Source organism: Thamnophis sirtalis, unplaced genomic scaffold (assembly GCF_051295495.1).
Source record: "Thamnophis sirtalis isolate CommonGarterSnake01/CBP01778 unplaced genomic scaffold, rThaSir2_p1.2 scaffold_1, whole genome shotgun sequence".
NCBI classification, from domain to species: domain Eukaryota; kingdom Metazoa; phylum Chordata; class Lepidosauria; order Squamata; family Natricidae; genus Thamnophis; species Thamnophis sirtalis.
In genome coordinates, this window is record NW_028261381.1 from 74,597,364 (window position 1) to 74,622,241 (window position 24,878).

Below are 24,878 nucleotides of genomic sequence, written 5' to 3' on the forward strand. Positions count from 1 at the left end.
AAATCTTATATGTAATTTGCTTTAATGTTTGCTCCTATATGGGGCACACAGACACACACAGACACACAGACACAGACACAGACACAGACACAGACACAGACACACACACAGAGAGAGCGAGAGACAGAGACAGAGAGAGACAGATACTCTTCTTATTTGAGTCATTGATGTGATGGAACCTGGGATTGAGTTGAGGGCTCCCTTCCTTCCCACCCACCGTGTCAGTTACCTCTTCTTTCATGGTCTATATTCAGGTGTTCCCTCTTTTCTTCTCATCTCAGAGCAAAGCTCCCCTTCCTTTGTCTCATTTCTATTTTTATTTTTTTTGCTGCTTCTGCTTGGAAGGAAGGAGTGGAATTTCTGTATCTATGTGTATTGGTGATTTTGTGTTTGTGTGCTAAATACAGAAAGTAGGAGAAAGGATGACAATCATATACAGATAGGGACTAATTTCACAAGAGGGGTGGTTTATTGTATAAGCAACTAATCTTAATAGATTAATTCTTTTAAAAGGTTTTTCTTGCCCTTGCCCTTTTCTACAGTCTGGGTTTTTGCAGATGTGTTTGTGCATGTGTGTGTATCTACTACATACACAGAGAGATATACAGATATATGTGTACAATAATTGAGAGTGTGATACAAACACATTTTATTTGTAGGATAAGATCTCCAGGATTAGTCTGGATTTTGCAAGCTGTAGCTCATAAGGTAGAGAAATTAGATTTTTCAGAGGATTTGTTGTATATGTACTTATAATTGTTTCCTATTGTTCTGGAGGAGTATTGTTTTTTAAATTTACATACCACCTGTCTCCTAGGGACTCCAGGTAGTTTACAAATAATTTAAAACATAAAAACAGGACAATAAACAAAAATAAGGTAGAAATGGCAAAATAACAAACTGATTGGGGGAGGGGGGAATCGATTAAAAGGAGTCTTCAAGTATCCTCACCAAAGTCCTGAGTAAAGAGCCAGGTCTTCACAGGCCCCTTTAAAACACCAGCAGGGTGTGAAGGGTGAACTTAGAGTCACTTAAAAGTCAACATGTTTTTTATTTCCCAGGCTTAATGCATGTTTTGTTAACTGCTGAAATCTTTCTACTGTATGACCTCCACACTTCTCTGCAGATAGAATTTTTTTTTAAATCCCAAATATCATAATTCTGGCAAGTACAGGTAGTCCTCAACTTACAACAGTTCATTTAGTGACCATTCAAAGTTACAATGGCACTAAAATGATTTCACCTTACGATCACTGTGGCATCCCAATGGTTATGTAATCAAAATGCAGATGCTTGGCAACTGGTTCATATTTATGATGGTTACAGTGTCCTGGGGGTCACATGATCACTTTTGGGAAAGCCAGGTTCACTTAACAACTGTGTTGCTAACTGAACAACTTCAGTGATTCACTTAACAATTGTGGCAAGTGAGTCAAAACTCACTTAAAATGTGTCTTACTTAGCAACGTAAATTTTGGGCTCAGTTGTGGTCCTATGTCAAAAAGGACCTGTATCTGGAAGATCCTTAAGAGAAGTGTCACGTCATCACTGAAGACATCGACAGTTTGTATCAAAACAATAAGAAAGCATCTATGAATGCTTTCCATTAGATAATGAAATAAAGTTTCAAAGGGGTTGTTATCTTTAATTGTATTCTCAAAATGGCTTCACTAGTATTCTCAAATAAATTTAATTCATCCACACCAAAGCCTACTACCTCATAGTGAGATGCTGATTTCCCACACTCTCTAGAAATAGAATTAAAATGGTGGGTTTTCACAAACACTTAATACAACCCTCTCTTTCCCAGCATTCCCATGGCTACCATCTTTCTATAATGCCTACAAGAAGGATGTTTTATTCAGTCAAGAGTCTTTTAAATACCAGTTGAAACTTTCATATTCAAAGGTTCAACTCATTTTATTGCTTTCCTACTTGGCCTGCATATAGTATTAATATAAAATTGCCCCTGAATTGCCCCATACGTGCCTACTTTCTTTTCCCTGAATATGTAATTACTTCTTTCTTTCTTTCCCCCTCGATACTAACTCTTTCCATTTGGTTAAATTGCACCATTTCCATAAAACACATAGAATAAAGACAAAAATAGTTGCAAGATCCTAGTAATGTAGTAATAACCTCTGTACATGAAAAATAAAAGATGGTCATCTAAGAAGTAATTAACCATGAACTTTCCAGATGCCCTGAACAATAAAACAATAAAACAGGATCAAATTGAAATGGGCAGCTTTCAGGTTAATTGTATGTATGTCTGTATGTGTGTATGTGTTTGTGTGTGTATGTTTGCAAATAGCAGTTTGCCTTTATTGCATAGGCTGGATTTTTTTAAATAAACCATAAATCAAAGCTGAAAAACATGGGTGAACAAAGAGAATTCAATTGAGCTGTGATATTTGTGGATTTCCTTACAAATTAAGTAACAAAAGCCTATGGTTTCAGAACAGAAGCCTTGTTTGGAAACGGCTGTAGCTGAATGTCATGGCTTATCTTCAGCCCATATCAGAAGTCTGCAAACTTTATTTCATTTTAAATAAAAAGCTAATCCAGAGTTTGCTCAGCCAAAAAGTGAATATTGCTTTATCATCTTGAAGCTTACCTCATTACAGGCACTCAGTATTAAAACAGAGCGCATAAAGCAAGCCATTGTAGAAATGAATTTACTTATCAACCAGGAGCTGCTTTGTTTTATTAGCTTGACTGTCTTGCCTGATAAAATGCATTTTCCCACCTCCACTGATTCCTTTAAATGTGAATGATGTCGAAAACTGTTTATCTGTTGAATATTGAATATTTCACTAAGGAAGATGCATAACCCAGTTCATATGCATGAATCTAAAAATGTTGATCTTGAATATATTGCTCAAAATGCAATTAAATTGCCTAGCAGATAGAGGTGATTTGTTTTTATTTTTGCTCACTGTTGCATTTTCCCCTCCAGTTCCATTTCGTGAAAGTTAAAACACCTTCCAACTTCTAAATTAGAATCTAGTGGAGATAAAGGACAATCTTCACACAGTCATCTTCCTTTTTCTATCAGTTTGTCAAATCCTGCTGGGGAACTTACACATTAATAAAAGAGGAAGTGGGAGGCTATTTCCTTCCACAGCTATCATCTTATGGTTTATCTACTCTCTATAATGGGCATTGCGGTTACTGCCATTTTATCTATCCAAACTACAGAAAGAAAGAAGTTTCTGCTAATCTGGAGCAGCAGAGGAAAAGTTATCTGTATAGTAAAGTAAAGGAAGGTTTCCTTTAGTTTACTTTCCCCATAGATTGGGGAGAGGTTAATTCATTTCTAACTGTGGGAAACATATTGAGAATATTGACTTGTGAGATGGCAGAGTATTATATGTGACTTTGATAAAGCTTTCTAACCATCATCTCCTTGGTTGAAAAGCACCAATGTAGCACTGCTCTTCAGCAATAGCATTTAGACATATATACCACCCCACAGTGCTCTATAGAACTCTGGGTAGTTTACAGAATAGAAGCATTATTTGCATATGGTCCCCAACAATCTGAGTCCTCATTTCTCAACTTTGGAAGGATGGAAGGCTGAGTCAACCTTGAGTCCCATCAGGATCGAACTCCAGGCTGTGGGCAGTTTGCCTACACTTTAACCACTGTGCCACCAGTGGCTTGTTTGTTATCCATTTCAGCTATGATACCAAGAAGCTGAGTTACTGTAGTAGTCATGCTGCTCCCCCCCGTCCCACACACACTCATTAGTCTAGTGCCCCGGCTGAAGAATCTATATTATTCTGGGTGTCCGCAAAAACAAGAATGTTCCAAGAACAGAACTTTGTGATTAGAAAACAATGTGTGAGCCACTAGTATTTGAAGAACTTTAAGTTCATAAGCTTTGTGTCTCCTAAACTGAATTAGCTGGAGTTCTTCTCATGTAAATACACAAAGAGTGGAAACTCCAGATAAATGCAAAAATCCTCCTTTCAAGCCACCTTTAATAGGTTAATTTGATTCTTAGTGGGAAATAAGGCTAAATCTGAACTGTCCTCATCCCCAAATAGTCCGCCCTAAGAGACCATTTGTTTTAAAAAATCTGTTCATTTTTGTCCATTTATTCCTTTTTGACCCATCATCTGTATAATATTGAAAGCTATCCTTGCCACCTTGTGCCCTGTATAGGGCTGATTCTCCCATCCTGCTGGTTCCAGCTTCTTCTCCTACTGCTGTCCTGGCCCTTTGTGAAGTCACTCTGAGGCCTAGCCAAGGCATGCTAGGCCTTCTTTCTTAGGCCATATGAGGCCATGTCCAAATTGCATATGGATTTCTCTCAAGGCTTTATAACTGCTCTTATGTTCCTAATTATGTGCTAGGATGTATGCAAAACTCCTCTGCAGAATATGTGTGTGATTTGATACAGAGTGGTAAAGCATTAACATTATGCTAACTAAGCATTTTAAAATTTAATGCTTCACTTCCCTGCCTTTCGTGTTCTTGAATGTTTCCTGTTGAAGCAAACTAACTTGGGACATTGCCAGTTCAAATATTCAATAGAAGCAACTATTTTGGTCAAGCCCCAAAGCAGTTGGTCAAAAGCATGGCAGCATGAACTATAGAGATTTCATGCAAGGTAGCTTTACTGCTTGTTTGAGGGTAAATTTGAATTTGAATTTTGAATTTGTTTATTATTTATAGGCCACCCTTTTCCCTGAGGGGACTCAGGGCGGCTTACAATTTGTGGGGAGGGGAATACAAGACAAGACATAAGACAATACATAAGTAAAAATAGAACACAACATTCATTCATCATTCGGGTGGGGACGGATTAGAATCTTTATCCCCAGGCCTGACGGGATAGCCAGGTCTTGAGGGCTGTGCGGAAGGTCTGGACGGTGGTGAGGGTGCGAATCTCCACGGGGAGATCGTTCCAAAGGGTCGGAGCTACTACTGAAAAGGCTCTCCTCCGCGTAGTTGCCAGTCGACACTGACTGGCGGATGGGACTCGGAGGAGGCCTAATCTGTGTGATCTAATAGGTCGTAGGGAGGTAATTGGCAGGAGGCGGTCTCTCAAGTACAGAATACAGAACCCTGGAAATTGTAAGATGATTTCCAACGATCATTTGTAGGACATATATTAAGGTGGATTATTTTTGAATGATTTCAAATATTTCCCCCCAGATTCCTTGCCACATAGGATGACCTGCCTTTTATGAAGTAAGCTGCCCATTGACTTGCCTTTTAATCCTTGATTGTTTATATCTATATCTTGTTTTCATTTATGCCCATCCTCATAATCTCACATAAATGGCACTTAATAATAGAAAGGCTTCATTAGCGATAATAATTGTTTTAATTCTTGATTCTGTAATCTATAAATCTAAGTCAGACCAAGACGGATCAGTGATCAGTCTTGTGGAAAGTGAGACAAATAGTAATTTGCAAGGACTGTTTTAATCAGTAGCCAGCTTCTGCTAGGAAATTGATTTGTCCTTCTAATATAAACTTTAGCTTTCATTAATATGGTAAATGCTTATATCGAATAGACATAATTGTTATTTCTATTATTTTGGAAATGTTAGACACAAGCTCTTTAGTGCTTTTAGAGGATACATGGGGTCAAATTAATTCTGGCAACATTTTAGCCAAGAATTGTTGTAGCGTTTTTTTGTGGGTAAATTCTTTAAGCTGCTAGAATATACATATACATATACATATACATATACATATACATATACATATACATATACATATACATATACATATACATATACATATACATATACATATACATATACATATACATATACATATACATATACATATACATATACATATACATATACATATACATATACATATACATATACATATACATATACATATACTTACACGCATGCCCGTGCATGCGCGTGGACACACACACACACACACACACACACACACAAGATTCCTGCTTCCAAGCAGAGTATATAACAAAAATCAGTCGAATTATTGTAGTCATAGAGTCTGGAGGTTACTTCTCCATGAGAAAAGGAAGAGTAGAAATAGAAATCCACAAGTATATGCTCAGAGGCAGGAGGTGGAAGGCAGCTGACAGCTGGGTTACATCATTTCTGCAGAGTAGATCATTGTTGCCGGGAGAAAGGAGAATAGTACATTATATAGTAATTCAAGGTTGACATTCAGTCTCCTGACAGAGGGTGTAGGAACTGGTAAGGGCTGTAAAATTAAATATTACTTAGCATCAGATAGAAAAGGGGACAGGAAAATCCCTATTTAAGGAGCAATTGTGTTCCTTCTTACCTAATATTTGATTTTTTTCTGAGCCTGTAAGACTTCACTCTTGATGGCGATATAGAAAATGGTTGGACTATGTCAGAAGCATTTTTGCAAATGTTGACATTTCAGCATGACATATTGAAGCTGACATCAAAGTCGTCAGGAGCTGCACTATCTGTTCCCAGAATCTCCATAAGGTCCCTTTGCAATAATGCAATGGGTATTTCTGGTCCCTGTTTGCACATGCATGACCATCTGAACACATATTATATTCTGCATACCCATTTTAAGTGCTAGGGTGACTCATTTTCAGCATTTATGAAGACATATTCCAGTTACTTTTTAAAACATTTATTGCTAATGATTATATTGCCTTCCAGAGTGAAAGGTCTTCATTTTTAACAGCCCCAAAAGCTGATTTAAATACGTTAAGCTGAGAAGTTATGGGCATGTTTAGTTCAAAAATAATTGGAGGCAAGACATGTGCTTATGTTGTTGTGCTAAGTCTTTGTAAAAAAATATATGAAATAGTAAATTAGTTTGTGCATTTTCAATTATCAGTAGCCCATGGAGTCTTTTGTTTCCAGGAAAGCAGTGAAGATGATTTTCAATTAAAAAAAAATTGGTGTTTAGTTCCATCACAATTGTCCCAACCTAACATGGCATCAATGTGCATCATGGTTTCATAGCAGAGTAGACAGAAGGAATTATACGTAGTAGCCATTTCTGTAAATCAATTTGAAAAGGAATTCTGGAGGGTTTTTTGGGGGGGGGGGGGGAAGAGAAACAAGTCCACTTTAAGTATATTAGAACATCTCATATCATGTTCCCAGAAGAATCTTGTGAGAAGACTATCAAAGGAGAAGTACAGCTGTCACATAGGAAACAATACTTTGAGCTCACTATGAAAGAACAATGCAGGCTTTGGGTCCATTAACTGCAAGATGACAAAGTAGCCTTTAAGGAGTCTTTCCAGTTATGGTAGCTTTAGCTTTAGCAAAAAAGAAAAAGAAAAACTGTAATAGAACTCAGAACATTTAATTGTAAGATAGAAAGTACTAGTGACATCCTTGATTAGACAGATCCTTTCATTGGCCTTCTCCCACAAGTATGATCCTGATGTCCCAGCTATACTGTATCGTGCTTTACGAAAAATCTAGAAATAAAGCTATCTTTCAGTGGATTCATACATGCTTAGGAATCCAAACATGCCAAGTTTGAATTTGGAATATGAATTAAAGAGAAAGAATTGGGAAGGGCAACACTTGACAACTAAAACAGTCTAGTGTACTAGTTAGGCAGACTAGAACCATTGTTTTATTTAGATGATAGTCTGAGCAAATCATCTCATGCCAGTTTCTAACTTCACTTCAATTCATACATCTCACTTGGGCGGAGATGTTTCTTTAAAGCTGCTTCATGGAAAGTAGAACAAACATCTAATTGTTATCTATTTTGAATACGGTTGAATTATTCTTGCCTTTTAAAAAAAAGTTTATAATATAACTTTATTATATTATAATAAATATGGAAAGATTCCATAAAGTTAAATGTAACTTTAACTTAAAAGTTAATATTTAATTTTAATATACTGTTTTATGTTTTGATGTTTTAGTCTCGCCACCCAGAGTCCCTCTTTGAGGGAGATGGACAGTTCAGATATATGAAATATAAATAACAAAAAACATTTTTGTTCTGTGCGATATCTCATACTGACCATGGTTGCACCTTATAACAGTTTTCCCCAATCGGAGGATCTCCAGATGCTTTAGTTTATTCATCCAATAGGTTATAGCAAGCATAGTACCCAGTAATCAAGGATTATGGGAATTATAGTCCAGAATATTCACAAGCAGTACCAAGATAAGAAACTTGCTTTTTGTATTACATATCTATCTGAATGTGTATTTTCATGGTTGCCTCTGCCTTCAGATATTACATAGTTACTCAATTGCATGTAACAAAACTGCAGGAACATATCCAGGTAGTCTCTAGAAGTAAAACAAAGGAAAAGAAGAAGCTTGACTCAAATAAATTAAAAAAAAAAGATATAGCCAAGGAAAACACATAAATCTTTAACAATAGCTATAGATTCAGAACCAGCATAACAGAACTGGAAGAGACTTTGGAGATCATCTAGTCCAAACCCCTGCTCAAGAAGAAGACCCTATACCCACCATGTTGGACAAACGGTTGTCCAATCTCTGCTTAGAAACCTCCAGAAGGTATCAAAGGTGTTGAGGCAACCTCAGAAACTGGTCAGACATAGAGGTAAAAGATAATGTAAAGGTTTTGGGGAAAGGGGAGATCCATATCGACATGAAAGACGCTTAGATATGTCATATGAAACCATAAAAGAATTCTACTTTCAATTTGTCCTGCTGCCATGTCCTGAAAATAACATATCACATTACACTAGCCAGCAATTACATTGACGATGGTGGACTTTTGGAGGTTCACCAACAAGGTTGCAATTTCTGTAGGGTGACCATGGGAGCTGAACTTATAACCTTTGGAGAAAGTGTCCCTGTCTGAGTGAGAAGAAGGACTCCTGAGCTATGAGTACATGAATGCGCTACATTTTCTGGGATGCCTGAAACAGAGCGGAGTAAGCAGAGCCATATGGTTTCTGGATCACAGCCATAGTTAAACATGTGTTTTATACTAAATGCAAAAAGTCCCAGGCATCCCTAGGTGGGGTTAAGAAAAAACTCCCACCTGAAACTATGGATAGTTGCTGCCAGGCGACGGACAAATAGTTGGACTCAGTAGAAAGTGAATTCCTCTGCTCCCTCCACCGCTTGTGTGGGGTGCCTCATCTCTTTAATCCCCCATGAAGCGTCAGAATTGAAAATTCTTTCCTTCTTGGGGCTGAGATTGGATGTGAATTCTAGACATTTTCTGGTAGAGAAGAATGCAATGCACAGAATATATAACCCACTTACTTTCAGAGTGCATTTGAAAAAAATAAATGCTCCTCGTTCAGGAGGGTTGAGGTAAATAGGGAATGCAATGTGCTGGGGAGACTTTCCTATTGTTATTTTAAATGCTTGTTCCACTATGATGAAAGTTTTTCCCTTTTTATTAAAAGGGAAGTTTTTGAAAGAAGCTGGAACTGAAGTGCTTTTGAAGCCGTGGAAATTTTAGCTGGTCCACATGTTTCCTTCACTTTTATAAGTGCAAACATTCACAGAAGAGGCGTGTGGAGAGCATTTTTAAAAAAATAAGAACAATGTTTCACACACGTTTGGTATTGAGGTCCCTGATGTGTTCTTTTTTTGTATACGAACTGATGAAAAAGCTCACTTTTAAAAAAAAAATCTGAACTTCAAAAGGTAATTGAACATTGTATATCCACCAAGCAAACTATGCTGTGAAGCATCTCAGAGTTTATGAGACTTGGGATCTCTACGGAAACTACGTGGAAAAAAAAAAATCTGTAGATGCAAAATCCAATGCCTGTAGTGCAATAGAATTCATGGGGGATGATTTGCTATCATCCCCAGCTTTGAATCCATTCTGCTGTACAGAATCCATGTATCTGCTGATAAGAATTCATGATTATATTATCTTTTTACCAATCGCCACAACTTTTTGGGAGATAGTTTTGTTTCTTGCCCTTTGGACTTGTGAGTGTGTCATCGGCAGGCACCGTAGCATCTTTCTCGATAGTAAAGTATTGTCTCTGAATGTATTGCTTGATTTTATTTTGTAAAATACAAAGGTGCCAGTTATTTATTTGTTGATATTTAAGAAGGATGCAACAGTCAGAGCTTGGAGAAAGTAACATCACTTGAGTTGTGGGGAAATAACATAAGAGACAGACAGATAAAAACAGGAATTTGGAAAAGCGAAACTGAAGTACAGAAAAGGTGAGTTGTTAGTGTAAGTGTTTATGTAACAGTTACCGAGAAGTAGCTGTTAATGCAGTTTCTTCTTAGTTGAATAAAATGTGATTTCTTAAACCATATCTGAACCAGGCTGCAATATGCCAAATACGAATCTCTTTTCTCTTATAGTTGCTACTTCATATTGTAGGCTACATCAGGGGTCCCCAACCATTCTGGCTGTGCAGACTGGTGGCAGCAGCAGCAGCGGGAGCGGGGATTGTTTTATGCACGCGCCTGATGCTAAGTGGCGGGTTTTATACTGGTTTTATTACCAGTTCACTCGTGGGCATGTGTGCACTCTTGTGCATGTGTGTGACGCTTCTGCGCATGTACAGAACCATCTGGGCTGTTGGGCGGGGCCTCCTGCCACCACCACTACCAGTTTTGCCGAACCGGGCTGAACCCTGAGCAACCCACCTCTGCTACCGCCTCCCACACTCACCTGCTGCTTGCATGGCCCAGTTCCAGGGGTGGGTTTCAACCGGTTCGCGGCGATCCCTGCGAACCGGTTGGTCGGCGAACCCGGAAGTAAGTAACTTCCGGGAACGGCGAAGGGCCCAGCCGCCCGCCCGCGTTTCTTACCCGGTTTTGACGAGTTCTGCGCTTCCACGCATGCGCAGGACGCATACAGCGCCTGCGCGATCCTCCAGGAGCAGCTGGAGCATCGCACAGACACTAGTACGCATGCGTGCATCGTGCGCGTGCACGAGGATGCCGCCGGCCCCGTTCCAACCGAACCGGTTGGAACGGGGCGAGAAACCCACCCCTGCCCAGTTCCCAACAGGCTGTGGCCTGCTACTGGTCCACGGGCTGAGAATTGCTGACTTGAGATTTGAGATTTTGAGATTTTATTAATATTTGTAGGCCGCCCTTTTCCCTGAGGGGACTCAGGGCGGCTCACATAAAATCAGGGAGGGGGAATACAGACATTGACATAGAGACATATAATAAAATAGTAAGCAACATACATTCATCATTCGGGAGGGGCGGCTATCCTTATCCCCAGGCCTGACGGGCTAGCCAGTTCTTAAGGGCTGTGCGGAAGGCCTGGACGGTGGAGAGGGTACGAATCTCCACGGGGAGCTCGTTCCAAAGGGTCGGGGCTACTACTGAGAAGGCCCTCCTCCTTGTAGTTGCCAGCCGGCATTGGCTGGCCGATGGAATACGGAGGAGGCCTAATCTATGTGATCTTATTGGTCGCAGGGAGGTAATTGGCAGAAGGCGGTCTCTCAAGTATCCAGATCCACTACCATGTAGGGCTTTATGGGTGACTAGTAACACCTTGAAGCGCATCCGGAGACCGACAGGCAGCCAGCGCAGCTCGCGGAGGATAGGTTTTATGTGGGTGAACCGAGGTGCACCCACAATCACTCGCGCGGCCGCGTTCTGTACTAGCTGAAGTCGCCGGATGCTCTTCAAGGGCAGCCCCATGTAGAGCACATTGCAGTATTCCAGCCTAGAGGTCACAAGGGCCCGAGTGACTGTTGTGAGAGCCTCCCGATTCAGGTAGGGCCGCAACTGGCGCACCAGGCGAACCTGGGCGAATGCCCCCCTGGTCACGGCCGTCAAGTGGTGGTCAAACGATAGCTGTGGATCCAGGAGGACTCCCAAGTTGCGAACCCTCTCTGAGGGGTATAGAATTTGACCCCCCAGCCTGAGAGATGGAATATTGGTGGAATCTTTGGGAGGGAAACACAACAGCCACTCGGTCTTTTCTGGGTTGAGCACAAGCTTGTTAACCCTCATCCAGTCCATAACGGCTTCAAGGCCTCGGTTCATCACGTCTGCCGCTTCATTGAGTTGGCACGGGGCGGACAGATACAGTTGAGTATCGTCCGCATATTGATGGTATCTGATCCCGTGCCTGCGGATGATCTCTCCCAGCGGTTTCATGTAGATGTTGAATAGTAGGGGGGATAAGACCGAGCCCTGAGGCACCCCATAAGTTAGGGGCCTAGGGGACGATCTCTGCCCCCCCACTAACACCGACTGCGACCTGTCCGAGAGGTAGGAGGAGAACCACCGCAACACGGTGCCTCCCACTCCCACCTCCCGCAGTCGTCGCAGAAGGATACCATGGTCGATGGTATCGAAAGCCGCTGAGAGGTCAAGGAGGACCAGGATGGAGGAATGTCCTCCATCTCTGGCCCTCCAGAGATCATCGGTCAATGCGACCAAAGCGGTTTCAGTGCTGTAACCGGGTCTGAAGCCTGACTGGAAGGGGTCGAGATAGTTGACTCCTGGACTATATGTTTTCCTCCGAAAAGAAGAGGCAGAGGTTTGTCTATTTATATATTTATTTTGCACATGTCACTAGAAGACAGTTGAATGTCATTTCTAATGTACAGGAGATGACATAGTTTGGAAAAAAATTATCTTAAATAAACAAAGGGAAATAAATGTTTTGTTTGCCATCTATTTCTAGGATGATCTCTATAGCTAGAAATAAATGAATCCGAATGAAATATCTGGCTTTTGATTTATTATAGTTTTTCCCTCTAAACAACTCCATGGTTTAGAAGTTTCAAGAATGCTGGGGGATCCATAATTCACACAGGCACACATTCTCTCTCTCTGTCACACACACACACACTCTCTCTCCACTAGCTGAGGATGGTTTTATCTTTAGAAGTCTTTATGGAACAGAGAGGCTGTGAGTGGTCAAGAGTAAAAATAGTTCTGAGTTTTCAATGGCTGCATTCCTGATTGGAGCCTGAAACCCTGAATCAGGACTTAGCACTCAGACTGTACAGGACTGAACAAGGGAGCTGTGCAGCAGAAAAGCAGGAGGGCAACTTGCAGCCTAGGTCCGGCGATGAATCACCCCACAGCTTCATTAATCGTTTGGGAAGGGCCAGTCCTGCTCTTGCATTCCCAGCAAGGTACCGATGATGTTGTTTGCGCTGAGTAACTTCTACATCATGCCGTCATGTTAAAAAAAAATACTATAATGCAAAGGACCAAGTCTGAATTAAATAGTTTGATTGAGTTTTTTCCCTCCTTTGTTCCTATTCTTTAGAGGCGGTGTGGTTGTTGCCCTTGTGGAGGCCTATTTTAGATACGTATTCTGACTACTAGGTTGGTTTCGACAATGCTTTCAGATAATGTTTTCCTTGGGAGGGCTGTGTGTATATTTTTCATTCTGGGAGATCCCCAACAGGTCTCATTCTGTTGAAAGTAGGGTATGAAGGCTACTCAAAATATTTTCAAGCAAGAGGATTTCTGGAGAAATACTTTCCTGAAATATTTTCAGTATGTGTTAGAATAGAAAGTGAGAGACTGCTTGAGGAACAGATTCTAAATTGGGTATGAGAAATATCTAGTGCATGGTATAAGGTAGCAGATCAGTGCCAAAAATATTTGGTGGAACAACAGAGGAAAATATCATTTCAGGCTGTAGCATCATATTGGAAACCGGGCATTCTCTTACTTTTCATGCATGTAGCTATAATAAAACTTATTTGTGGTGAGTTTTGTCTGTTTATTTCTTTCTGAGGAAAGAAATGTAAAGTTGGGCAAGTTGAGATAATCTCTCCTCACCCAAGTAAAATAAAAAAAAAAATAGTAATGTTTTGTTTTCCTTAATATTTAAAATACGTCTGCAAGTAGAGGAAAGAAATTACAGGTAGTCCTTGTCTTATAACCACAACTGAGCCCAACATTTCTGTTGTCAAGTGAGGCAGTCGTTAAATGATTTTTGCCTGGATTTATGTGCTTTCCTGCCACAGTTGTTAAATGAATCACTGTAGTTGTTAAGTTAGTAACATGGTTGGTAAGTGAATCAGGATTTCCCTTTGACTCAGAAGGTCGCAAAAGGGGATCACATGTCCCCGGGACACTGTAACCGTCATAAAAATGAGTCAGTTGCCAAGTGTTTGAATTTTGATCATGTGGTCATACGGATGTTACACAGGGGTGGGTTGCTGCCGGCATTACTGCCAGTTCGGTGCGCGCAAAATTTTTGCACATGCGTGTTCGCTTTGCTCGCATGCATGCCAGATGCCCGCTCTGCGCACATATGCATTTGCACATAAATAGGTCTGTGCATGTGCAAAACATTAAAAAATGAAAAAAAAATTGTGCAATGAAAATTGTTCTGTGCATGCGCAGAACTGAAAATCAAGATGGCGCTGCCGTAGGAGAACCGGTTCGGGGGCGTGGCAGGCCTGGGTCACTGCCGGTTCTAGCGACCCAGGCCGCCAAGTTACTACTGGTTCAGCTGAACCAGTCCAAACCAGTAGGAACCTACCTCTGATGCTGCAACACTTTTTTTCCATGCTGAGGTAAGTTTGAACGGACACTAAATGAAATATTGTAAGTTGAGGACTACCCGTATATTTACTTAAGACTCAGACAAAAGAAAACAATTAGATAGAGTAAGAAGAAATTTCCAGTCCAACAGAAGACATTGTGATTTGTCAATAATCATTATGAAGAGTAAGGTGCTGGGTGAGCTTAAGACACAATGTTCCTAGGCTTGATAGAGTGAGATATTTATCATCAAACCAGACCAGTTCTTACACATTTCTCTACAGGAGATTCCTCTCTCTTTGGCATCTTATCAGGGTTGAATGACTGACTGCAAAGACACACATGGTGGACTACATATAGAGATTGCTTAAAGACTACTGAAAGACCTGCAGGTAGACATGAGATTTAGTTTGGGTTTACTGAGAGTCTGCATAGTTACATCAGAATGCAAGTCCAGGTAAGTCCTCGACATATGACCTGTTGCTCAGTGACCAAAGTTATGACAGAGCTCCACAGGACTACTTATGACCTAGATTCAAGCTCCAAAGGCCAGGTCTCCCCCATGGTTTATGTGATCACATTTTGAGTTCTTGGTAAGTGGTCCACATTTGTAGATTTTTGTAGTGTCACACGGTCATTTATGATGGTGTTTTTTTTGTTTGAAATCAGCATTTACTTCTGGTCTCGACGAAAAAATCCCCACCCACTGAAGACATCAGATTCACTTAATGACCATGATATTCATTTAACAGTGGCCGCAAAAATGCTCATAAAATTGGGCACAATCATATGGTGAGCGACTTAATGATCAGTATGACTTATGACTGTAAATCTTAGCTCAATTATGGTCGTAAGTCGATGACTACCTGTGCTATAGTCAGCTCCTTAATCGGGGGGGTCCCCTTTTTAATGAATCTGTAAATACATGATCCAGAATGATGTCATTTAGTATTTCTCAGATTGCTCTTCTCTTCTTTCAATGAAACATGTCATTAGGGTTTATTTACAAAGTATATTTGTATTTAGTAAATTTGTATTTATCTTTGACTTGTAGGAAGGGACCAGCATACATTTTGCTTTGCATGTTTGTAGGTCGCATGCTATGTGGTATAAGGATTGAATGTATTCAGTCCTCAAAAGAGTGAATCATATGAAGGTTTTCTGCTAGTACCAAGTGATATCACATTGAGGCAATAGACCAGACTGATCACTTGCTCTAAAATATGGCTATACTTCCTTATGCCTGATGACAGTTGAGTAGATGTGGTGCTTAAGGGTTTATGTTTTTATTGATCACCTGAAGACAGTGCAGTCATAGCAACCATTTATGTTGTGAAAAACTCCACTGTCACATGATATTGCCATAACTTTCTTCATTTAGGAGTAGCCGTTCTATATGAGTTTGTGATGATAGAATTAAGAATCTTACATGTTGATGGTGAGGAAGAGGACAAAGAAAAGAAAAAGATTACATCCACCCCCAGCCACTGTTTCTTGTGATACTTTGTTGTGCCACCAAAGAATTTTCCCTTAAGGCTTGAAATACTATCTGGTATGATAAGCAAAGCATTGGCAGTTTTAGTGTGGGTGTTGCATATATTCCAGATTTTTTTCTATTCATATCCACAGGGTAAAGGTTATAGTGGTTTTATGTTCAGGAATTGTGGTTTTATGTTCAGAGTCAGTTCTACATCTTCAGACCTAGAAAACCTTGCTCAAATGTCATTTGTTTCATACCTCATTTGCAAAAAATATTGGTATTTCTTAAAATCTCTCCAGTGAGTAACGTGCTCACCTGAGACATTTTGGAAAGCAAAAGCAATCTTGGTTATTAGACAATACTGTAATTACAGAGTGATAACTAGAGGATTGTCATTTGACTGTCTACTGCCATTTCTGCAAAGCCCTGAGCTTGTTCTTTTTCCTAAGCACATGAATGATTTTGCAATTATTTCAATTTGTGCGTCCAAAGTAAAACACAAATTTAAGAGTTTTGCATAATTGGGTCTGGTGCAAATTATTACGTTCAGTGAAATTGGCATGATCAGGAATGATTTCCTTCCTCATAATCTGCAATTCTCTCAGAAGTTAGTTAAGGTTTTTCTTATAGGTTTTTATCACACCTTTCATGTGTCTTCTCTGTAAGAAGTGCGAAATTCTAACTTGTAACAAAAGCATTCTAACTTGTAACAAAAGCATTTTGCATACATATAATGAACAGTATATTCAAACTGTTTAAAAATATTTTAAAAAACTAAAACCCATGATTTACAGTTGTAACTGTGTTTAAGCAAATAGTTCATTTAAAATAAACTACAACACAACACTAATCAGCATACTTAAAACTGACTGAAATCATTCTACTGAACTATAGCCAGTATATATCTAATTCCTTAGAGAATCTTGGGAATATTCACTTCTGCTATATTATCTAGTTATTGGCCATGCTGTAAACAGGCAAGTGATTATCTCCACATGGGGTTGACTTTTTTAGAAAGATGTAATCATCCAGGCAATTAGACAGATACTACAATTAGAGATAACCAGAGAACTAGCTAAACACCTTATTAGGTTCCTTAAGCGATTTCATCTCAGATAAATATGATGATTAGCAGTATTTTGTTGCATTTGAAAATGCTTGTCCTTATTGTAATGATTCATAACAAAATGAATGTAGAATATTGTGAACATGACAAGTTTACTAATTTTATCAAATTGAAACAAGGTGAATAAAAAGTTTAAGAAGGATGAAATGAAAAAGAACAGAGCAGTGAATATTTTTGGGTTTTAGGAAATCATTGTGACACACACACCTTTCTAAAAATATATACATATTCATGGTACTGTATAGGTCTGTCATATTACTGAAAAGTTTGAAAATTGAGTTTACACATTATAAGCAAGGATATTGAAAAATTATGGAGGGCATCAAAACATGCAGAGTATGCTGGAAGATTTTAGAATATTTTTGAATTAAAAGAGTTCTGCAAGGAGGAGTGGAGAAAATTTTGAAAGAAAACTGAAAGACTCTTCATTGGGTGGAGAAAATGCTTGGAAGCTGTTGTGTTGTGAAAATGCTTGGAAGCTGAAAGTGTCACAAACTATGACCAAAATGGCATCCAAATGTATTAATATGTTATATTTATTATTTTTATTCTGAATTTCTAAACAACTGCATTTAAATACTAGTTATACACTCAGATTTAGAGAAAAATGCTGTCTGTAACTTTGTAACATGTGAAGGTTGTGTTAACCCTTTTTTGAAATTTTTTTATTTTAATTGAACAAAAACACACAAAAAAGAATCATCCTTCATTACATCTTGTAGAAAGCGTGTCGATTGGTTACAAATAACTTTTGTGCATTTCTTGCACAGTCATTACTTATAGTTAATATTAGATTATAAAGTCAAAAATCTTTGTATATCTTACTATCAATGTTCCACAATTCTCATTTGACTACAATTATTTGAACATGCTTTTACCACAAATCATTCATACTTAAAGACACAACCACATAATGACATTCATTAGCTATCTTCCAATAATATTACACCTTTATAGCATCTTTTAAGTAAAAGTCAATTAATAAAGTTTCTAAGCCTCCCCCCCTTTTTTCCCAACTCACTGGCTAAAATTTATATCCAAGATACTTTAGCCAATACCATAGCATGTATATATTGTTAAACAATGCCCATTAACATTTCCTTGTTGTTATCATAAATGGCTAAAAATCATTTACTATTTATGCCCCATCTCCTCTCATCAGGGCCCCCACCCCCAAAAAACCTTACACCTTTATAACAAGATCTAAATGAAAATTTGTTAATAAAATTTATAGGTCTTTTTCCCAAGTCACAATTTACAATTTATATCCAAATTTCTTTTACTAAATTGTCAATACATGTATATATCATTACGCTGTATCCATTATCATTTCATTATTATTATTTATGGTTAATTAATTGTTAGCAAATAAATATTTAATAACAATCTAAAACAATCTAGGAGTTACAAAATTCCTACTTATGAATCACCAATAAAAAAATTATTTTTTATTACCAACTTTCATTGTCAACCTGTATCTGTCCAGTAACAAAACAGTCTTATCTCTCTTGCCAATTGTGGAGTCAGTCTTTTTTTAATCTCCTTTATAAGGTTTTTATAGGCTTCTCTCCAAACACTTGCTTGAAGGGTCTCTCAGATAATCTCCTTGCTCACTAGTTGCTACTAAAGTTAACTTGTCTTTGTTTGTCAATCTTGCTTCTGAAAAAAATTCTCTTCTTATGTCTATCATCATTAGTATTTTTTTCTCTTCTGTGTCCTGGAATCTGGGGTAGAGCTCCAATTCATCGAATTCCCTTCTCTCTCTCTCTCTCTCTCTCTCTCTCTCTCTCTTTTTTTTTTTTTTTTCTTTCTTTCTTTCTTTCTTTCCCTGCCAAAATAATTCTCAGAGGCACCTGTGAAAACAGTTCATGCCCTTGATTTTTTATCAGTTTCTGTAAACAAGTTGCAAACCCTTCAGCTGCAAAGTTAGTGAAGTCAAATAAAGAAAGAGATGCTTTCCAAAAACTCTGACTGGCAGTTAATTCATCTTCTGTAGGAAACAAAGTTCTTTAGATTGCTTTTAGTGTGATTTAATAACAAGTAGTAGGAAGAATTGTTAAAATAAAAAGGAAGGTCAAAAAATAAAGCAACAAGAAGCAGAAGAAGAAAAAACCAATACCTCACCAGATGGACCCACTTTCTCTTTTCACTTCCTTCCTTCCGGAGTGTCCCGATTTAATCAGTCTAGGGGCTGCCTGTTTACCGCGGCCTTGAAGCACTTCCCTTGGGTCTATTAGGGATTTTGCGATATCCCTGGGACCAGCAAGGCTTTGTCTTCCTGATCACCATCTCTACGGGACAGTTTAGGTCTCAATGGACCCACAGTGGCAAAAGTATCAATGGCGGTCTCAGAGTATCTAGACCATACGTTGTAACATCACGACGTGGCTCATCCTTCTCCAACGTTGTGTTAATCTTTGTTCACTTTGTTCATACATATATATTGTATGAAACATGGTGTTTGACCAGGGTTGCCTAAATTTTCACATGGAACTATTACTAAATGACAAGTTCATCTACAGGAGGCTCAGCAAGGAAGAAACAAGGTGGATAAGAAGCACCTGTACAACTAGAACTTACTCTGCACATCTTTGTACTCCTTTGTAACTAGAAAAACAGATCTTCAGTTCTGAAGGCTTTATAAGGGGTGCAGCCCAAGACTAATACTATTATTATTATAAATAATATATTTTGAAAACCATATATCCTAAATATTATGTAATTTGGGGGGGTTTTTTTGGAAACAGCAAAGTTGCTGGACCTCTGGTAAGAGTTTCCTTTTGTATCTTCCTGCAGTGTGCTCTTCTTTTCAGCACTGAACATAGCCTGTATTGAGTATGAAATAGTAACACACTATCAGCTCTTCAATAACCAGCATTTTCAGAAAGAGCACCAGTAATCAGTTTGAAATCTTAAACCTCATTAACAGGGAACCAGAGGAATGAAAGCAAAGAAGTAGAGAATGAATGTGAAAAGGGACTCCAAATATCAAGAAACCAAACTGGAGTCAGCACAAACAATAGAATTTGTAAAGAAGAGAATCCAAATCCAAGAAAGGCTGAAATCTCAGAATGGAACAAATTACAGGATTTCAGAGAACTCGCATAAGAAATAAGGAGCAACAAAATCTGTAATGACATTGAAAATGGAAACAGACATGGAAAAACAAGCAAAATCTTCTTGAAGATCTCTGAAATCTAGAGCTTCTAACCTCAAATTGGTGTGCTAAAAAATGTCAGTGGATACATTGAGTAGTTGATTTAAAGAAAATTAAACAAAAATGGAAGGAGACATTCTGACATCCTGCAGAGTGGAGGTACAGAATAAGTTATTCTGTATTTCCAAGAACTTTAGCACCAGCAGATGAAGTTTAAATCAGCACTCTAGTCATTACCAAGTCTGAATGCTATAAGACTTGATGGAAATTATACAGATATATGGCAAGTAACAGGAACTGAACTGCCAAAGCGTTGAACAAAGTCATGCTGGCAAATCTGGAGAATGATGCAGTAGCCAAGAATTTGGAATAGGTCAACTACATAACAATGCCATTCCCAAAAGAAGCTTAATAGAGTATGCAAGGAAGGTGGAGGAGATGGTAGTGACGGTGATAGTGACCTGTGTCAAGGAGGGAGGGGAAAATATATTCTTTAATTATGCGAAAACCGTGGGAAATAGCTAGAGCTGGTTTAATGTCAAGGTTCCAACTGACGAACCCAACCAAGCCAGCAATTCAATATGATCACATCTCTTTAGGAACGGCTTTATTGAGCACATAATTTTGGCATGCAGGAAAGCAAAACCAACTCTAGCTATTTCCCATGGTTTTTGCATAATTAAATAATAGATAGTCCCCTCCCTCCTTGCCACAGATCACATTGTCCCATTGGGTGTTCTTGTGTCTCCAGGGTAACTCCTTCAAATCTCTGGCAAGCACCTGTTGAGATTGCCTTGGTTCCCACGGGACGATCTCTTGTTATTTTCTGGTCTCACATTCCAAACCTCTCCCTCCTCCCATAATGTGTGGCAAGCTGAGAAATGAAAATATGGCTGCAGCAGCATAGGTCCATTTCGGAGTTGACAGGTGGTGGGGGTCGGTGGGAGGAGGAGGAGGAGGAGAATCAATCTCCATTATAGATTAGTGAGATACATAGAAAGGGAGATGCCAGATGTTCAAGCTGGTTTTAGAGAAAGCTGGGGAAATAAGAGATATTATTGCTGATATATACTGAAACTGAATGCTGAGAAGAAGTGTGCTCTATTGACCATAGAAAGGCTCAACTCTGCCATCCTGTGAAATGTTTTTGGGATAATGGGAATGATAACCATACACATAGGGTGAAAAGCCACTAGATGGAATATGGTGAAACATATTGGCTTCACCTTGGCAGAGGAATGAGTTAGGATGTATAATTTCTCCTTATTTATTCTGTGTGCTGAATACATATTAAGGAGGGCTGGATTGAAAGATGAGCCAGTTAAAATTAAAGTAAAACTTCAATAACCTGATGATGTCATCATTATAATAGGTAAAAAAATACAGCTGATCTACAAATTCTGGTAATGAAAATAAAAGAAATTATTAAAAAAATGGAGCTAAGATTAAATATAAAGAATGTCAACTCATGACAACAGGTATAATTTACCAGATTTAGAAATTACAATGTTGATGTGATGAGCCCAATATTTCCATTGCTAAGGAAAACAGTCATTAAGTGAGTTTTGCACCTTTTAAGACCTTTCTTGCCACAATTAGTACGTGAATCACTGCAGTTGTTAATTTAGTAGCACAACTGTTAAGTGGATCTGGCTTCCCCATTGACTTTGTCAGAAGGTGGCAAGAGGATCACATGACCCTGGGACAGTGTAACTGTCATAAATATGAGCCAGTTGCCAAACATCTGAATTTTGATCACGTGAGCATAGGGGTGCTGCAGCCATCATCAGTGTGAAAATTGGTAATAAGTGACTTTTTTCAGTGCCATTGTAAGTTTGAACGGTCACTAAACAAATGGTTGTAAGTCGAGGACTACCTCTATTCAAAAATGTCACATTCACCAAAGAGAACTGAACTGAGTTTCCTTTGGGTATGATGGGTTCAAAAAAGAGATGAGATGTTCCTTAGCTACTTCATGTTCTTCATGGTCACTTGGCTTAATTGCAGTGCTTCATTCAGGGAAATACTGAGTTTTATCTGAATTACTATACTTCATGGTTTGTTTTAATATGAATCCAGAAGAAACTTCCTAACAGTGAGAACAATCAACCAATGGAATAGCTTGCCTTCAGAAGTTGTAGGTGCTTCATCACTGGACATTTTAAAGAAAAGACCTATGTGAAATGGTATAGGGTCTCCTGCTTGAGCAGGGGGTTGGACTAAAAGACCTCTAAGGTCCCTTCCAGCTCTATTCTGATTTAAGTGCAGCATCTCAGCACTCTTCTTTAGAAACCCATATGCCTTGCCAGCATCCTTCAGTTTCCTAAGAGCTATTTCAGATAACATTGTGCTGTAATATGCAAAGTACTGTTTTTTCTAGTCTCATTCTGTGTGGTAATCTTTGATATTTAGGCTAAGTTTTCTTGTCTGCCTACTTAGCATTTGTGGCTGTTGCTGTCATATAAGGTCGTCTTGCTAGCGCTTCACAGATGGAAACAAGGAAACACAAAGGCATGAAAAACATTTTCTTGTGGAAGCACTTTTTGCCTGAGTATTTGAGGATACCACCATTTGCTGCTAAGTGGACACTAGCTGTCCTACCTGTGCTTCTGAATCAGATGCCTTAGTCAGTTAACTGTTCTACGCATACACACAGTCAATTTCAAAGCAATTCTTGCCAAAACTGATAATACATGTTTGTGTTGACTTGTTTTTCAAGTAGTGATACTAAACTACAGAGCTTGGCTCCATGGGCATTTCTATTGTCTTATCCAATTTTAACATGTGTCAGAGAGAAGCAGTGTTTTTCAACTTGATGCCCTCCAAATGAACTGGGATTTGCAAACTGCAAATTCTAGGAATTGTAGTCCCAGCACAGTTGGAAAGCATAAGATTGGGAAAGGATTTGTTTGAAGCACCCAACTACCTCCTCTCTTAATTAGCAATCGCAAGGCATATGCTGTCTAGGAGATATGCTATTTCTAGCCAGAAATTTCATCTCAGAACGTAAGATCCTGTTATGGATCATGAGCTAAGAAATGTATCACATGAGGCAAGTGTGCTCACCCTCACGTTTTCTATCAGGCTTTGGCAAAGCTAACAGTTGGAGAGGCTTATCCTGGTGATGAGTACTTTTTTTCCAGAAAGAGAAAGAGAGCTGCTCAGGAATAAAATGAAAATTGTATCTATTGGATGATAAGTTAATGGAATATTAAGAGTAGATGATGAGCTTTCCTTGAAAGTGAATAATGAGTAGAAATGGCAACAAAAGTCCATTGCATTTCTAAAATTGGAGGCAGAACTGAAAGTTAATGCCATTTAGAGAAAAGCTCATGTGGAAATCTATCACTCAGAGATGCTGGGTAATCGTTTTTTCTTCAATTATATAATGCCACATAAAGTATTTGCTTGGAAATCCTAGAGTAATAAATACAGTTGGCAGGTACTTAAATGAATTGTCTTGTAAAAAGGATGCTGCGAGGCAAGAAAATGAAATACAAAATCTTGCTGCTTATGTTCCAAGGTGACGGTGAGGCAAAATAGCTGGATACCTTCAGTTTCAATCCTTATTTTTCCAATGTCCTTCTAATTCTCTGTGGCACGTTTCTCTGAGGGGGATGATGGATCAAGGTTTTGCATTAATCTGCCAGTTGCTTTTACTTTTTGCAAGTATCACACCATCGTATGGTAATATCACAGCATCATATCATAACATGGGACAAGCACCTCTAGTTGTGTACCTCATCTACGTTGAGGCATTTCTCCTTTGCAGATAACAGCTTTTAAAATAATTGACAACATTCTCAGTTATGCTGTTAAGTTTCCAGTTGCTTTGTTTACATTTTCCGATCCATTCACTTGTCACATAAAATTAGGGCATGTTTTTTTTTTAATCTGACCAAGAATTTTTCCCATTTTTATGGAAGAAATGATAGACCTTTCGTTCTTACTTTATGCCTGTATTTTGAAATCTGAGGTAATTTTTTTTAATATTGCATTTCAGCAGCAGTCTATGGCAGAGATGAATATCTTTCAGTTCATTGTCTACATCTGTAGTTTTAGCAGCTGAAGCTTCTTCTAGATTGCTGCACAATGCGGATGTAATAAATGAATAAATGAATTGGTTTAGGCAAAGAAAATCTATTTGGGAATATTGTTAATATAACAAATAAAAATGATCAAGTTTGAGTAACTATATCCTTTGTTTCAATTTTTTTCATCTATTTTTGTTGTTTGTTAAATTTTCAACACTCTCACTTTAAATATCATTGTTTAAGTATTCTTTTGAAAGGTGTTCTTTTTAAAAATATTTTCCATTGTTGTTTTGTGATAACCCAGCCAGCAGCTAACAGGAATGGAATATGAACAAAAAAAAAAAAAACCAACAACAAAAATCAACAACTGGATCTATTATAAAACACTTGTATTCATACTCTTCTAGATTCTGTTGGGAAAGCTGTAAGTAATTTACACATATTATATTACCATCTTTGGCAGCAATGACTATAGAGCGGTCCTTTCAGCTGAAGGTGTTTTTTGGGGAAAAATAGAAAAAATAACCCAATATGTCTGAACTGTGGGGAAGGTTGGTTTTTCCTTGTATACCTTGCTCAAATGTTTGAAGAGAAGGATTACATTAAGTACAGAGCATGAATATCTTTACCAAATAAGGATAAGAAGGAGTAAAAGTTGGGCATACTATTTTTT

General features: G+C 38.5%; 1 protein-coding gene across 2 annotated transcripts in view; it reads left to right on the plus strand.

Annotated features, from left to right (window-relative positions):
* TSPAN4 (tetraspanin 4) overlaps nucleotides 1–24,878 on the plus strand; it is a 741,621-nt gene that overhangs the window by 362,600 nt on the left and 354,143 nt on the right. Inside the window, exon 1 of one of the 2 annotated variants that reach the window (XM_087716366.1) lies at nucleotides 12,905–13,039. The exons of the other annotated variant lie outside the window; for it this stretch is intronic. Within the exon in view, the coding sequence (XP_087572492.1) occupies nucleotides 12,973–13,039 (67 nt within the window). The 5' untranslated portion in view covers nucleotides 12,905–12,972. Of the gene's footprint in view, nucleotides 1–12,904; nucleotides 13,040–24,878 lie in introns of those variants that run through there. 2 annotated transcript variants of the gene reach the window in all.